A 15906-nucleotide genomic window follows, 5' to 3' on the forward strand; every position below is an offset into this window, starting at 1 on the left:
TGCAGAAAGACGGCGGTGAGGGAATTTAAGGTGTTAGTGTACCATGGCCAGGGGTGTGCTGGGGGAGGACGGGGGGATCATATCATGATCATGCCGGCGTACACTATCTCGGCCAAGCTGGTCGCTGAGATCGTGGAGAGGGTAGCGGGTGCCATTGAGGAGGTTTTTCGGAGGCTGTGAGGCTGTAAAAGGGGACGTCTTCTCAAAATTACTCTGTGATGTTATCACTAAAGCTACCATTCACCATTGAGAGAACGCCATGGAGATACCTATCGGAACTCCATCGCAACCTAGCCAATACACCTCACACCCCAGGTCAACTCCAACAAAACCCATACAATAAGATCAAGACAAACTAACCCCGACCAAACCCCTAACCAACCCCAGACCAAACCACCCCCTACTCAACCCCCAACAGCCTCAACGCCTCCCCAAAATCCGGCACCTCATCCGCACTGCCCGCGGGCCTCGACCACCTCACCACCCCCTCCGCATCCACCCCAAACGCCCCCCCAATCTGCCACCGACTACCACTCTGCGCACTCCGGTTCCTATCCCCAACATACCAACCTCGTCAGCAACAGTAACAACAACAAACGATCCCAAGAAGACCAACGAACGGAGTGGGAGTTAGGTAGGCGGGAGAAGAAGAAGAACAGAACGTACCAAATCCCCTCCTCGGTCCCCAGCTTCCACGTACGCCACAGCGCCATCGGGTTGACAGCATACCAGGTCGAGCTCAGACCCAGGCCCCAGGCGTGGTAGAGGGCGCGCTGGGGGTCGACGAGGACCTGAACTTCCCACTCGCCGCCGACTTGGACGATCCTGTTGAGGAGAGGGAGGGGGGGGTTGTTAGTTTGGTTGAGGGGAGGGGAATGGAAAAGAGAGGGAGAGGGGGGGAGGGGGGGTGTACCACTTATCTGTTTCTTCCTGGTTCGACTGCGAGACAGCGACGCAGTGGATTTCGGGGTGGTGGTTGGAGAGGTCGGTGAGGAGTTTGAATGTCTTTTCGGCGACTGGGACCAACAACCGTTCGTGTTAACTTACAGTCTCGCTCTTATCAAGCAACTGCTTGATACAAAAATGAGTAGAAATAGTGGGTTTGACTCCGAAAATGACTTACAAGGACAGCCGCAGTGGCGCAAAAAGACAACCAGCACGGGCTTGTCTTGAGGGAATTGGACATCCTTGCCCAGAGATGGGGCGCGATCCCCTACTTTGGGGACGGGAATCACTTCTTCTTCTGGTGCATGAGAGTTCTGCTGTGGCTGGGACATCCTTACACAGTGTCGTAGACGAATGTGTAGCAGAGCTTTGGCCGAGGAGAACTTAGGAGCAAATGGTCGACGTTGTGTAACTATTCGGCAATGAAATTGCGAGTAATGGAGTGAGATTCTCGGTGTTTCTCTGTCGGGAGTGAGCGCGGTCTTAAGCTCAGATATGAATGAGTGTGCGTGAGTGAGAAAGTCAGGTGCAAGCTTCGGTGGCGGTTGATGTCACTTGAGAACTGCCCGGCTTTCTCGAGGTCCAGCCCGTGTGCTTGACTAACTAACTAACTCCCGCATCTTCCGGACTGTGGGGCAAAGGCAAGGGGGCCGTGTAAGTGAAGTGAGCCCACATTCTGCTGGACACCGTGACAATGCTGGACTACGTATTTTCAAGAATATGTGACGTATAAAATTAGTTAAATATTTGTTTGTAAGATACGGGAAGTGCAGTCTGCAGCATGGAACCCCTACACTGTAAGGGCCTGCGCCAACCGCTGCTTCCCCCCCCCCCCCCCCCCGCTTCATTCGCGAGAAACAGGGGGAACCGCAGGGAGACTTTAAATACTTCCAAAGAACGAAGGTGATCTTTGATTGCTCTGTCCAAACCCCCCTAAGGCGCCCGATGATCGACTCACGCACGCGGAACCGCTCCGGCACGTCGTACGGCGCATCCGCGCTGCGCTGTCCCGTGACCGGGCTCAGCTGGCCCACGCTCAGGCCCTGGTGCTGCATGAAGCCGGCTATGTGCATCCCTTGCCCCGACCCCGGTCCCATGTCCATGCTCATCGACTGGAGCTGCGGGGAATCGTCCGACGCCACCGACGGCGATCCGGACTGCTGTCGGGAGTGGGAATTGGGATGCGTCTGAGGGCGATGGGAGTGCGCCTGTAGGGGCATCATGAAAGGACCGGCATCCAGAGGAGTGGCCGGCTCGAGCGAGATACCGGGCGGCGGGAGCGACGTCGTGCCGCTCCACAGCTCGGATGAGCCGTCACCGGACCCGCCCATGTATGGCGTCGATGTCGCAGGGCCGGTAAGATCGTCGAGCGAGGAGGCAACCGAGGGCGTGACGCTGAAGGAATGGCTCCCTGACCCCTCGGCCGGGTCGAAAAATAGTGTCGGGTCGATCGGCATGTGCCCTGCCATATCGCTCATGCTCCCCGCCTCGGCGCTGCCCGTAGCCGAAGACGACAGAGCACGAAGACGTGACGGGCTGGGCAACGGTTATCGATCCAGAAGTTGTCCGGAAAAGGCGCTTCCGACATTTGGCTGTCCCACGGATCCTGTCCGAGAACCGAAGAATTGGGGAAGAGCCCCGGCAACTCGGGCGGCGAGGGCTGCCGAGAGTGGGGCAGGCTGTTCGGTCGCAAGTGCTTCTCCTCTATCCGCATTGTCCGCTCTGCGATGGCGGCCATGACGTTGGCCCGCCAGAGGTTCTCGCGCCGCGTTGGGTTCCGCCGGAGGAGGTCCAGCGCCGCCCGCCGGATGATCGGATGCCGGCACTTGGCGGCTACAAAGTAGAGCGGGGCGATGATATACATTTCAAACGTAAACACGGTCGCGAAGCGCCGTGTGTCGGCTGCTGATGGCCCAGGGGCGCCCGGTCCGCCGTGTTGCTCCGGATGCGCCGGTGGCGCACTGAGCGAGTTGATGAAATCGGTCGCAAGCGGGATGATGGCTGAAAAAGTATCGACGTAATCGTCAAACACCGTCTCGTGCTGGCTGAGGGCCGTCGAAACCCATATAAACGTGGCGTGGACGTGTATCTGTATCAGGGCAATCGGGCCCACCAGCCGACCGCGGGATTTCGTCGACCGGTATAGGGAGAAGGCGACGTTAAACTTGGCTAGTTTCCTCAGTAGATGGTCCTGCTCCTTTTCAAATGCCCGCATCTGCTCCGAGGGAATCTCGCTGAGTTTGGCCAAACGTGTCGTCTTCGCGAACCGGAGACATTGGTCCATAAAATCGTAGAGCGCGTACCGGACCTCGTCGATCGTCTCGAACATCATAGGGACCTCGGTCAGCGTCTTGAGCGGCGTCGGTATCTCTACGGGCTCGCCGCCAAACATGAGCGATGTCAAGCTGAGCCTGGTATACATGGGTACCAGGTGCTGCCTGATAAGGTCGATCTCGGGGTTCCGTGTCGGGCATTTGCGGCCCAGCTGGCTCAAGATCTGACGGCCCTGTTCAAGGTGGAGGAGTGATTCCCTGTCTTTGCTCTGCATGAGCTCAATGCACACGAAAAGCACACAGGTGAGGAGGGGGACCAGCGGTCTGGCGTCGACGGTGCGCATCTGGTCCAGCAGACAGGCGATGGCCCGGTTGTATTGATACAGGGCAAATGAGTTCCGGTCTTCGGCGTTGAGGTAGGGGGTCATTGTCGCCTGCACCATCCCTTCGTGGAGGCTGCTCACGGCGAGTACAGCATGTCGTACGGCGGCCTCGGACTGGCATATTTGGAGCACTAATACCCGCCAGAAGGCGCCGTCGAGGTCCCCGGACAGACAAGGTGCGGTGATGTGCTGGAAGAAGTGGAAGGCTCTCCTTTCGTCTGAGGATGCCCAGTCGTAGAACAACGCCAGTGGCGCTTGTGGCTCACCCACGCTGCTGGTTATCGGTCCAGCAGACCGGCGCCGCCGTTGCGCCATGGTTTTGGCGTCGAGGTAGCCATCACACCTGCGGCCCGTCTTGGTACAACGCATGCAAAAAGGTTTTGCTTCGTCGCACTTGACTTTGCGGATCCTATCCCACCACGAAGCAGAGTCCGAGGTCAGCAATGATGTTTCGCGCTACCATGAGCTTGCCGTCTGCCCCCTCCCTCTCCCCTCCTGTCCCCTCCCCCCCCCCGCGAGAGGCGCACAAAATCCCCGGAAACGAGTGGCCGATCGAGATGAGGACCGGGGAGGCATGGCGACGATATGAGGTTGGCTTAATACTCACTTGCATGTTATACAGCCGGTCCGGACCTTCTTGGACCCTTTCCTCCCAGATTGCGGGGGTCGAGTGCTTGATGCGGCCGAGTCCGAGTCGAGCCCCATATTGGATGGGTCGGCGCACCCTCTTTGCTTTTTCCTACCGCTGGCTCGGATTTCCCCAGCTCTTTCTGCTCCCTGACGCAGCAGCAGTCCCTTCTTTCTCCGCGTCCGACCGAGTGGTTCAGAATGATGATGAGTTTTGCCGAGAGAGGACCGTGGGGTACGCGAGGTGGCGGTCAATCCTATCCATATAAGCGCTGCTACCGGCGACTTTTTTTAAAAAAAATGTTGCCGCTCCCACTGACCACCGCCAACGGGGTGTGTTACACATCAGATAGACTGGCATCAAGGATCTGACCACCACTGCCTGCCGTCCTCGTGCTCCGCCTATCCCGGGAAGACTGGGGCCTTGGAACTTGCGGGTGCTCCCCGCGACCAGAGGGGTGCCAAGCAGGCGCCGACTTTCTCGGTACGGAGACACATGGCGCAGATGTGCCGCAGGGGGGCAGAGGATCCGGCCGGGCTTGCTAGCAGGTCTCTGGGCCACTAACCTAGGAGGGACAGGGGCTGATGAGAGAGGATTAACGCGGCTTATCGCCGGAGCCAGTCGGGGGCTAGCACCTGCCTACACCGTAGCAGTGAGTGTCGAATGGGTGGACTAGGTCGATGTAGGGTAGGTACTCTGCCACCTCTCGCAATAAGGCCTACACTACAAGGTAAGCTCTACAAGCTGACCTGCATTTTCCGGTGGCACCGTGAGCGCTTACCAACCAATCCGGACGGCTGGGTGCGAAGGGGAAATAGATGAACCGCGGAGGGGGGAAACGTGGGCAGAACGGCGAAGCACCAAGTTGCTTGTTTCCTGTTTCCAGGGACTGCCTGGTGCGAGCGGATATTGCGGGAATTGGAGCAACAGAGCGATGTTACGACCAAGCTCCCTCGCTTACAGAAAGGTTGCGCGCGCGTGAGAGAGAACTGTGGGGAGAGAGAATGGACGGTGGGAAAAAATGAAGGAGATGGCCGGGATGCAGGTTTCAGAGCATGCCAATTGCCAAACAATGATTTGCAAGGCAAGAGAAGATTCCAAGGTCGCGCTTTGGCGTGCGGAAGGTTGGTGTTAGGGTTCCCAAACTGGCAATCTTCCTTCCATACCCAAGAATACTTGGCATCCGACTCTCCAGGTTGCCAACCTAACTTGGTAGTTCCTTCCGTGCTCTGGTTCTCGGGGAAAGGGGGGAGAGGGCGCTTGTTCTTTCCAGAAGACAACCTCGAACCATACCTAACATTCTACGAATACCTTACCTTCTCTCAGCCCTGTACGCACAGTCAGACTCGGACAAGTCACGGGAAAAAGGCGGGTCAGACTGTCGCACAAACTTTGACCTCGATCCAGACCTCAAACGTGGCAGTGGGTGGTCACATCAAGCCACTGAGAAATAAACTCAAGGAGACTCCAAAATTGCAGGTGGCGTGCGCTCGAAATTTCTTTCCTAATTGGCCATCTTGCGTCTTGGCCCCCATAGGGATTTTGATGCAGGACCGTTGCAGAAATGAATGAGGTGAGAAAATAGCTGCAATCTCCAGACATGCATCTGACCACCCGGCCCCATGAGCCCATCTCGCTCAGGCCGGTCGTGAAAGCTTAAACCCTTGGAATGCTAAATGCTAAACGATCCTTTCCTGAGGCTCTTGGCCCCCACAAATCTCAAATCGGCCCCCAAACGGACCCGAGATCGAGGAAATCGGCACTCGGACCGAGCCATCTCTCCACCCCCACGATAACTTTAACGACATCTCCGACTCGGATTTGAGCTTCTGTTTGCTTGAAGAACGGGCGTTTCTGCTGACTTCCGTGTGGAGGTACTGTCGGGGGACGGACCGGACGGACACCGTCGTCTTGATGCCTGGTGCGCAACCCCGCCTCCGCCACAACCTGCAGGGTTCTTCGGCACCGAGACATGCATCCCCTGACAGTTTCGGTGCCGAACCAATCATGAACTGCAGGGATCTCAGTTTAACATTTCCCCCGAACAACTTTTCGAACCCCAGGGTTGATGGTATTCCCCCCTTCTGGATCGCAAAGACGGCTGGATTTCTGATTCATGCTCTGTCAGCGAGTGCGGCTCGTCAACGTCACCGCTTGTTCGTTGTCGCCTTACCGACCAAACTTCCAGCCGAGCTCGCTTAGATCCGGTGTTGGGACGGTGAAATGGCACGAGCTCTGAGGCTGGCGCATTCCACAGGATTCCTTCTCAGGCAGATATATTTCCTTAAAATCAACAGCTGAAACGCGGAACCAGCCACTGCTTGATATATCCTCTGCCACTGCGTTGGTGCCTGCTAGGTCTGACCTTTATGGGCTATGTTGCAACTCTCAGATGAAATTAGATGGTGGTGGCTCACGGCAGCTCAGACAAGACGACCCCCCAAATGTGGCCCCGTCACCACTTACATCACGGTGACCCCCTAGCCTACCTTCGCACCCGCTTACAGCGCTTTCGACGTGAAGAGATCGTAGCACAGTGCGCACATGGCAGGGCAACCCAATCACTCTCCTCCTTTTCCCTACACTACGTAGTCACCTTGGGTAGTTAATCCCGCCGTCATTTGTGCAGTGTTGTCCTCAAAGTGTGGTTCAAGCGTCGAAAACATCACACCCAGCCAGGGCGGAGCAAGCTCCGTCCCCCACAAACAAGGGAAGTTGTTGACTGATGCCTTGAAACCAAAATCCTCCCGTCAGCAAGGTTTGTTTGGCGACAATCCCCCAGGTGCCATACTTCAAAACAGTCCCAGAGTAGGCAGAACCGATGCCGCTGGTCGAGGCCAACCGTGCCGCAGACGAAGGTAGCCACAACTCAAAACACATCACATGTGAGGACCAGACGAAACGAGCGGAGATAACAAAATGCCGGAATCTAGATGTCTGACAAGGTCGCATCGTCTGCAGCCCTACCCTCCTCATCCCCATAAAACATCTGCCGGGCTCCCATGCGGCTCTTCGTTGCCCAACGGCTGACTTCTTGGGCGTGTGGGGGGCAAGGGTGCGGAGGCCACTTCGTGCTTCCCACCGTTCCAGGCCTTTGGGGACGGGTGTGACAGGTTCTCGGCAAAGCAGACGGCGGTCTCTGCATATATAAGTAAGCATGTAGAGACGGTGGACTCGCAGCACACCCAATCAACCAGGGCCCTATCTCCAAGTTTGGTAGCCCCAGCTTTGAAAGCTTCCTTCAACGCTGTGTAGGAATGAAGCTGTTCGCTGGTAACCACTTCTCTCCAGTACTACTCGCAGTCTGGAGATTCGGAGATCGGATGGCCCGCGAGCAATTGCTCTGATGATGTATGCGATGATGTATGTGATGGTTCATCCGGCGTCATTGACCTCCACTAGTTTGAGTCTAGACGTCAGCGATGAATGTCAAACAAAATCTGCAAGTTGTCGTCAAACATGACAAATCTCGTGCCAAGCTGCCACCAAGTCTTCTTGGATAACACATCTGTGGGAGGAAGACGGCGGTTGGTGGGTGGTTGCTTGCATCAACGCAAATCACTGGGCCAGTTTTCAAGTCGCGATTCCCAACTTGGGGTTTGTGATTTTTGTGGGTTCATGGCTTCCTAAACATGTATTTCCGGAGAAGTCATCCGCTTGGAGGTTGCTTGCTACACGGCCGAGACGGCGCATAAAAGGCGATGGCTGGTGGCATGGCCGGAGGCGAAGTAGAAGGTCGCCTGACATTGGGAATTCGCCTCTTCATAAAAGAAAAAAGAAAAAAAAAAATGAATGATTACGTTGGGTTAAAAGCAACGAAAAGAACACGTCTCTCGTCTTAACTTTGGAATGGACAACCGCCTCTTCTGCAAACCTGACTCTGAGAAAGACCGTGTTTGGTATACAAACGTGCTTGAATCGAAGTTGGTCGAAGAGTCGAGCTAGAAGGTTCCACACGGCGATCGTGTGTCATTGGCTGCTTGGTCAGGTCAGACGCTCGGGCCAGACCCCAAGGTGCCTGAGATGGAACGCACGGGCTTCGCCGCCCAAGCTCCGCACGTCACTGAGTTGCCGCCTGTTGTCCCGCAGCAAGCGTGGAGGCAACTTCTGAACATCCACCTCTTCTTCAAGTCAACCGGAAGACCGCCAAACCCAAGGCTCTTCTTCCTCATTACAAAAACCCAACTTCCGAAACACCTCTTTCCATACAACCATTTCCCCCACTCTCGTTGCGAAAGAACACTCTTTCTCGCAACCCCGCACCAGAGCACAGCTCTTCCACCCAACCCCCCGCCGATTGCATAGCTCGCGCTCAGGTCCAGCAAGATGGCGCCCGAGCCCACTCCCGACCATCCCGAGCACAAGAAGAAGGTCAATTTGGCGTACGTGGAATATCTGGCGATGCATTCAGGCTTGACGTGCGATGGTCGGCTGACTTTGACACAGCGATGTCTCCGGTGCTGAACGCAAAGATGAGGATGACACCGCGACCGCCATCCTCAAGAAGAAGAAGAAGCCCAACCAGCTAATGTAGGGCGGAATCTCCGATAAGAGTATCGAGATCACCAGCTAACAAGAATCGACAGGGTGACCGATGCTGTCAACGATGACAACTCGATTATTGCACTCTCAAATAACACCATGGATGCCCTCCAGCTGTTCCGTGGTGACACAGTGCTGGTCCGCGGCAAGAAGAGGAAGGACACCGTATTGATCGTCCTGGCCGACGACGAGCTCGATGACGGCAGTGCCCGCATCAACCGAGTTGTCCGCCACAACCTGCGGGTCAAGCACGGTGATATTATCACTATCCACCCTTGCCCAGATATCAAATATGTACGTTCTCCTCTGCAAGCTGCCCGGGTCGCCACATATCTGACAGTAAAAAATAGGCCAAGCGGATCGCGGTCCTCCCTATCGCCGATACCATCGAGGGCCTCACCGGGTCTCTGTTCGATGTTTTCCTCGCCCCATACTTCCGGGAAGCCTACCGGCCCGTTAGACAAGGTGACCTTTTCATCGTTCGCGGTGGCATGAGGCAAGTAGAATTCAAGGTCGTCGAGGTCGACCCACCCGAGTACGGCATCGTTGCTCAAGACACCGTCATCCACTGCGAGGGCGAGCCCATCCAGCGCGATGAAGAGGAGAACAACCTCAACGAGGTCGGCTATGACGACATTGGTGGTTGCCGGAAGCAGATGGCTCAGATCCGTGAAATGGTTGAGCTACCACTCCGCCACCCCCAGCTCTTCAAGTCCATCGGCATCAAGCCTCCACGCGGCGTGCTGCTCTATGGGCCTCCGGGTACCGGTAAGACGCTGATGGCTCGTGCCGTTGCCAACGAGACGGGCGCCTTCTTTTTCCTCATCAACGGTCCCGAGATCATGTCGAAGATGGCCGGTGAATCCGAGTCCAACCTGAGGAAAGCGTTCGAGGAAGCCGAGAAAAACTCGCCCGCCATCATTTTCATCGACGAGATTGATTCGATCGCCCCCAAGCGTGACAAGACGAACGGCGAGGTCGAGCGTCGTGTCGTATCCCAGCTCCTTACCCTGATGGACGGCATGAAGGCGCGGTCCAACGTTGTGGTTATGGCCGCGACTAACCGACCCAACTCCATCGATCCCGCTCTCCGTCGGTTCGGCCGTTTCGATCGCGAGGTCGATATCGGCATCCCCGACCCGACCGGCCGTCTGGAAATTTTGCAGATCCACACTAAGAACATGAAGCTCGGCGATGACGTCGACCTCGAGCAGATTGCCGCTGAGACCCACGGTTACGTCGGTTCTGATGTTGCTGCTCTCTGCTCCGAGGCCGCCATGCAGCAGATTCGCGAGAAAATGGACCTCATCGACCTCGACGAGGACACCATTGATGCCGAGGTTCTCGACTCGCTCGGTGTCACCATGGAGAACTTCCGCTTTGCCCTGGGCGTGTCGAACCCCTCAGCCCTCCGCGAGGTTGCTGTCGTCGAGGTTCCCAACGTTCGCTGGGAAGACATTGGTGGTCTCGAGACCGTCAAGCAGGAACTCAAGGAGAGCGTCCAGTATCCCGTCGACCACCCGGAGAAGTTCCTCAAGTTTGGTCTCTCGCCGTCGCGCGGTGTCCTGTTCTATGGCCCGCCCGGTACGGGTAAGACAATGTTGGCCAAGGCTGTCGCCAACGAGTGCGCCGCCAACTTCATCTCTGTCAAGGGCCCCGAACTGCTATCCATGTGGTTTGGTGAGTCCGAGAGCAACATTCGCGACATTTTTGACAAGGCCCGCGCTGCCGCCCCCTGCGTCGTCTTCCTCGACGAGTTGGATTCCATTGCCAAGGCCCGTGGTGGCTCTGTTGGTGATGCTGGCGGCGCCTCGGACCGTGTCGTCAACCAGCTCCTGACCGGTAAGTTACTTCTGTGCTTTAAACTAGGTTTCGCATTGTACTAACAACAAAAATCAGAAATGGACGGGATGACCTCCAAGAAGAACGTTTTCGTCATCGGCGCTACTAACCGGCCGGAGCAGCTTGACCCTGCCCTGTGCCGTCCCGGCCGCCTTGACTCGCTCATCTACGTCCCCCTACCCGATGAGGCTGGCCGTCTGGGTATCCTCAGCGCCCAGCTGCGCAAGACACCCGTTTCGGGCGACGTCGACCTCAACTTCATTGCGTCCAAGACGCACGGCTTCTCTGGTGCCGATCTGGGTTTCATCACCCAGCGTGCCGTCAAGCTGGCCATCAAGGAGTCTATCTCGATTGATATCCAGCGCACCAAGGAACGCGAGGCTGCTGGCGAGGACGTCGAGATGGAGGATGACGAGGACCCGGTCCCCGAGCTCACCAAGCGCCACTTCGAGGAGGCCATGCAGATGGCCCGTCGCTCGGTCACCGATGTGGAGATCCGCCGCTACGAGGCGTTTGCTCAACAGATGAAGAACACTGGGCCTGGCGCCTTCTTCAAGTTCCCCGAGGGTGGCGTTGAGGGCAGCGGCGGTGCTGGCAACTCTTTTGGTGATGCCGGCAACGACGACGATCTCTACGGCTAAATAGGTTGGGCCTAACAGGACTATCTGGTCTCTGGGATCTCGTGTATTCTAGCTCTTTTCCTTTAATCGTCACGACATGATGAGGCCATGGTCATTGGGGATCCGATAGCTACCTACCTACCTTCAGGCTAGCTGAAACGTAGCTACCCGTGCGAGACTGCGTTGGTGGGAACTGGATGGATGCTTGCTTTGCTGGGTCTGGGAGGCGGAGTCGAGTAGATTGGGGCGGCCGTAGTTTGGGGTACGGGGACAGTGTCTGATGGCCCGCCGCATGGCAGCGGCGTGCTTGTCATTATGGCGCACTCGGACGGAGAGATTATAGATTACGGTTCCCTTGACTTTGCTGCTGTGCCCTGTGCTCTCGAAGGCGATGCGTCTACTGATCATTGTGATGGTTGATCATACATCCAAGCCCAACTTTGCATCGACCAGCCACAACGACCAACTAGGAACTCCGCTGCATGGCACACGGTTAGATTAGACACGACCATGGAACACGATGCGATACACGAAGCCCAGGAATACATGAATAGGTAGATAGTTGAGCATTTCCATTCCATTTGCGATGATGCTCCGCCCCCCCGCGATGCACTTATTAAGTTAAGTGTACATTAAAACCCAAGAAAATACGTCCCGTTTCGTTATCCAGCCATCATTTGTCCCCGATGGCATCGCATCCCAGCCCTAGTCGTGATCGTCCTGTCCTCGGGTATCCCCTCCCCCTCTTTTTAGTCGAGCGTGGCAAAATGTAGGCAAAGTACGTAGAAACAAGCGCGTCATCGACGCCAACCGTGGAATGGGAAAGCGGTCGGCTGTCGTGGCCGCGGGGAAAGTGAAATGAAGAGAGAAGAGAAAAAAAGAGAAAAGAAGCGTAGGTGCCTGTGTCCGGTGGTTCGCACGGTTGCCACACCTTCTGCATGTTTCCCGTCGTGGTTCGGGCCCACCACCCCATCCCAGCTCTTGAGGGAGAAAAAGGCCAGATAGGGGACGGCGAGCGAGTGAAAGATACCCCCACGCCACATTCGATGTAATAACCACCACCTCCCCTCTGTGTGTATATGTGTCCAGCCCCCCCCTCTTACGTCGCGCCGCTCTCATCCATCTCGCACACCGAATCAAGACAATCCCGCGTGACCTTCAGCGCCTCATCAACCACAGTCGACGGAACGGCGAGGCTTGGCCGGCCACCGGCGCCGGTCCCGTTATTGGCCGCGGCCGCGGCGCCGTTGGTCTTGCTGCCGCTGCCGTTCGCTACGGGGGTACCGTTCTCTTCTGATGATGTGCCGTTTGCGGCGGCCTTGCTGCTGGATGTGCCGTTGGTGGCCGTGGCGGCGGTGCCGTTGGGGGAGAATGTGGTGTCTTGGCGGACGTCTTCGAGGACGCGGCGGAGGAGGGCGGGGAAGGACGTCACTTCGCCGGAGCGGAGGAGAGATAAGGCGTGGTTTTGTACGGCGGTAGGCCAGTTGGATTTGTGAGAGTGGAGGGCGTGTAGGAGGCTTTCTTGGATTCTATGGTGGGGGGGGGGAGGGTGGTTAGTGGGTGATGATGGTGGGATGCAAGGCTGGGTTGTGGGGGTGAATGGGGGTGAAAGCTGTCGGGCGGGCTGGCTGGCTTACTTAGTGACATGGCCATCCTTTATTAATAATGAGTTGATCTGGGATCTGAGATCAGGGTCGAGCGTGGCCGCGGTGTAGCTAGCAGCCGATGAGGGCACCTTCACGGGTGTGGTAGGGTTTTGGCTAGCCATGTTTTGTTGTTTGTTTATGGCTGGAGAGTGGATTGGAACGGGTAAATCGGTGGCGACAAGCAGGTGGACGGTCTTTCACAGAGTTTTAAAAGCGCTGCCTAGTCTGCTCTTTGAAGATGGACTGGTGTTGTTGAGCCGGCCTGAACCCAGGTCACGAACAAGGTGCACAGAGCTCTGTCCCTGGTCTCGTGCTCGTGCTCGGGAGTGCTTTGCAGCAGTTGAGGTTGGGGTTTAAAGGGGCGAAAGACGCAATACAAGCAGGATTCAATCTCAGGAACGAGATAAAGGAGGTTCAGGTCAAAGCGTAAAGGAGCTAAGCCGGTGCAGGCCGTCTGATGTCAAGGTGATGGATGGTGGGAGATGCGAGCGAGGCTGAACAATAGCAGAGCAAGGCTGAATGCAATGCCGATGAATTGTCGCAAGGCCACCCGCCCGGGTGGGCGATCCGTGCATCCTTGAGGCCGTTGAGCCACCAGCCACCAGCCACCACAAACCTCGGTTATTGAGCCACAAAATCCAGCAGGGGTCAATAATAAGAGCCCACAATGCCAAGCCACATTGCTATTTTGTATTAGTTATCCTTTTCTATGTCAAACTCTCACCTGAACACTGTTAATCTTTTGTGACTGTGAATGATATGATATGCTTCGAAATATTTGTTTGCAATATGGGAATAACATGGGTTTGCCTACCCTCTGCATCCCACCCACCATGATTGAAGATGCAAACCTCAGACCATTCTTCTTCTTCGTCTTCCTTATTTTATTTCCTTCATTTTGCCTCGAGGCTCACATCACAATCCGTTAAGATGATCCGCTCAGACAGGATAAAAGGCCCGTGACCCTATTCTCAAGGACGAACACCCAATGTCAATGCCATGTATCTTCCATACACACCCACCGATATCCAGATATGCAACTTCTCGGCTTATCACCCTCCTCGGGGTTGAACATGGTCCCGACCGTCTTGAGAGGGTGGCCTCATCAATGCCCAACACGGCTTCTCAATTCGGCGTCATCAATGGAAGCCCGACTCTTGTCGTTGTTCTGTTTTTGGGTCGTTGGGTTGTTTTTGTTTTGACCGGTCCCCCTTTTTGGTACGCTCATGTCGGCGTCGAATATTCTCGGCACACCGGTTGCTGTTGTGTTACGCCCACGGTTTCTTTTTCGGTTGCGAGGTATTGGGGGTAAGATTTGGGGGTTATCGCCATGTTTATGCTTATGAAGACGGTAGGGTCGGTTGAAAAGTCCTTTGCGGTGCGTTGTCAGTCATCTAATAATATTTTGGGTTCTTGGGTCGAAACGCGGTAGGAGGTTGTGTTAACGTGGCAGCAGTTGACGCTGTGCGTTACACAACCGCCGTCAAGCGCGGCTGACTTCGCCCTTGACCTGAAGCTGGTTGGCTAGAGGATGCATTCCTCAGAGTTCGGCGACGAGATGCATGTCTCCCTTCGTCACCGGGGTCCTACAAACAATCCACGTCAAGCAAGCAAGCCGAGGACGACATGGAATACGTTCCACAAAACACTCCTGACCTGGCCGCTGACGATACCTTCTCAACACAGCAGTGATGTTTTCTCACCTTGGGTCACACCCTATTCCCAGTTTCTTGATGGAGGACGACATCATGATCTCGTGACCACCTGACCTTACCACACCGGTGACACCCCCCAGGTCAGATACGTTCCGATCCGATCTGATCGACAAGCACGTGGACGATGGGTAACGCACGACATAGGGCATGGGGCGTTGGGATGAGGGGTCTAGAGTCCAGACCTGATCGGAGGGGAGAGAAGAGCCTCCGACCCAGGCATCAACCGCACTATGTCAGATTCGGTAGGCCTGCATATCATACCTAATTCCCGGCTCTTCCCCCCTCTCCCCTTTCGTCACCTCCTCCACCAACTTCCCCCAATGCGAGGTCCCGCATCTGCGAGATCCAACACAGCGGGTCTAGCGCTGGTGGTCCCGAGGGTGGGTGTGAAGAAGAGGGGTCTGCCCACGACGTCAGCATGTCTCAGCCCAAGAGTCTCAGTGGCTGATCCGATAAACGAGGAACACAAGCGAGCGCCAAAGGGGAGGGGGGGTGTGCATGTATGCTTGCCCTCGACAAGCCGTGTTTCAGATGGGAACAACCACTCACGGAACTGTACGTCCACCCAGCCGGGCAGCCCGCATGCGAAGTTACCTTACTTCCACATACACGAAGGGGGGGGGTAGGGTGTATTGTGGGTTGCATATGCTTTACCGAGAAGGGGCTGGATGGTCCAGATGCCCATCACCCCATCACCCTCTTCTCTAAGTTGTCTCTCCCCCACCCACCCCGTCCGTTCCAACACCCACCCCCCCCTGCTTCCGCATGAGATGAGATGCCGCAGGTAGCCACCATCACAAACACATACGCACCCAACAGCTGCCGGCACCGTCGCCGCCGCTGCAGGTGTGTTGTGTGTTGTGTGTTGTGTGTTGTGCTGTGTTTTATGAAATGCGGATGCGGGTCAGCGACGGGATGGCTTCCTAGAATAGCCGCTCCTGCACACCATACCTGCCTTAACCTGCCGTTTCTCTGCCTTGCCTGATAGGTAACTATCGGGCGAGGCTTCACCGAGTCCCTCCCAATTCCCACCCAATCCTCATCCCGGTGTGGTGGTACATGTCTCAATCGCAGAATTGGACATCTCCTGATCGAGCTGGGCAGCCATACATACACTCCACGACATACACCGGTCGCGAGGCGGGCCAAATGTAGTGTAAGCCAAAGCCGGCTACTCCCCATCCTTCCCTTGCCCCCAAAATGGAACCCTGAGGCGGGGGAGAGGGTGGAGGGTGGAGTTGATGATGGCAGAATGAGGGGGGAGGCCCCAAAAAAAGCGACCTGTCACCCGAGAACATGTATGTACCTACAT

General features: G+C 56.1%; 4 protein-coding genes across 4 annotated transcripts; 2 read left to right on the plus strand and 2 right to left on the minus strand.

The window, feature by feature from the left end:
• Positions 1-400: 400 nt before the first annotated feature.
• Positions 401-3916, minus strand: CHGG_03008 (uncharacterized protein; the record flags this gene model as incomplete). Its single annotated transcript, XM_001229523.1, has 7 exons — positions 401-551; positions 667-825; positions 1048-1071; positions 1124-1268; positions 1558-1647; positions 1904-2481; positions 2547-3916. The coding sequence occupies 7 exons, from the start codon at positions 3914-3916 to the stop codon at positions 401-403; spliced, it is 2517 nt and encodes an 838-aa protein (XP_001229524.1).
• Positions 3917-4528: 612 nt separating this feature from the next.
• CHGG_03009 (uncharacterized protein) lies at positions 4529-6431 on the plus strand (the record flags this gene model as incomplete). Its single annotated transcript, XM_001229524.1, has 5 exons — positions 4529-4561; positions 4916-4959; positions 5116-5207; positions 5556-5651; positions 5929-6431. 5 exons carry the CDS (start codon positions 4529-4531, stop codon positions 6429-6431), a joined length of 768 nt encoding a protein of 255 aa, XP_001229525.1.
• A 2124-nt stretch (positions 6432-8555) lies between these two features.
• On the plus strand, positions 8556-11254 carry CHGG_03010 (uncharacterized protein; the record flags this gene model as incomplete). The annotated part of the gene is made up of 5 exons (XM_001229525.1): positions 8556-8611; positions 8676-8759; positions 8816-9065; positions 9122-10613; positions 10671-11254. The coding sequence occupies 5 exons, from the start codon at positions 8556-8558 to the stop codon at positions 11252-11254; spliced, it is 2466 nt and encodes an 821-aa protein (XP_001229526.1).
• Positions 11255-12332: 1078 nt separating this feature from the next.
• CHGG_03011 (uncharacterized protein) lies at positions 12333-13001 on the minus strand (the record flags this gene model as incomplete). The annotated part of the gene is made up of 2 exons (XM_001229526.1): positions 12333-12762; positions 12871-13001. The coding sequence occupies 2 exons, from the start codon at positions 12999-13001 to the stop codon at positions 12333-12335; spliced, it is 561 nt and encodes a 186-aa protein (XP_001229527.1).
• Between the last annotated feature and the right edge of the window lie 2905 nt (positions 13002-15906).

This window comes from Chaetomium globosum, genomic scaffold (assembly GCF_000143365.1).
Source record: "Chaetomium globosum CBS 148.51 scaffold_2 genomic scaffold, whole genome shotgun sequence".
Taxonomy (NCBI): domain Eukaryota; kingdom Fungi; phylum Ascomycota; class Sordariomycetes; order Sordariales; family Chaetomiaceae; genus Chaetomium; species Chaetomium globosum.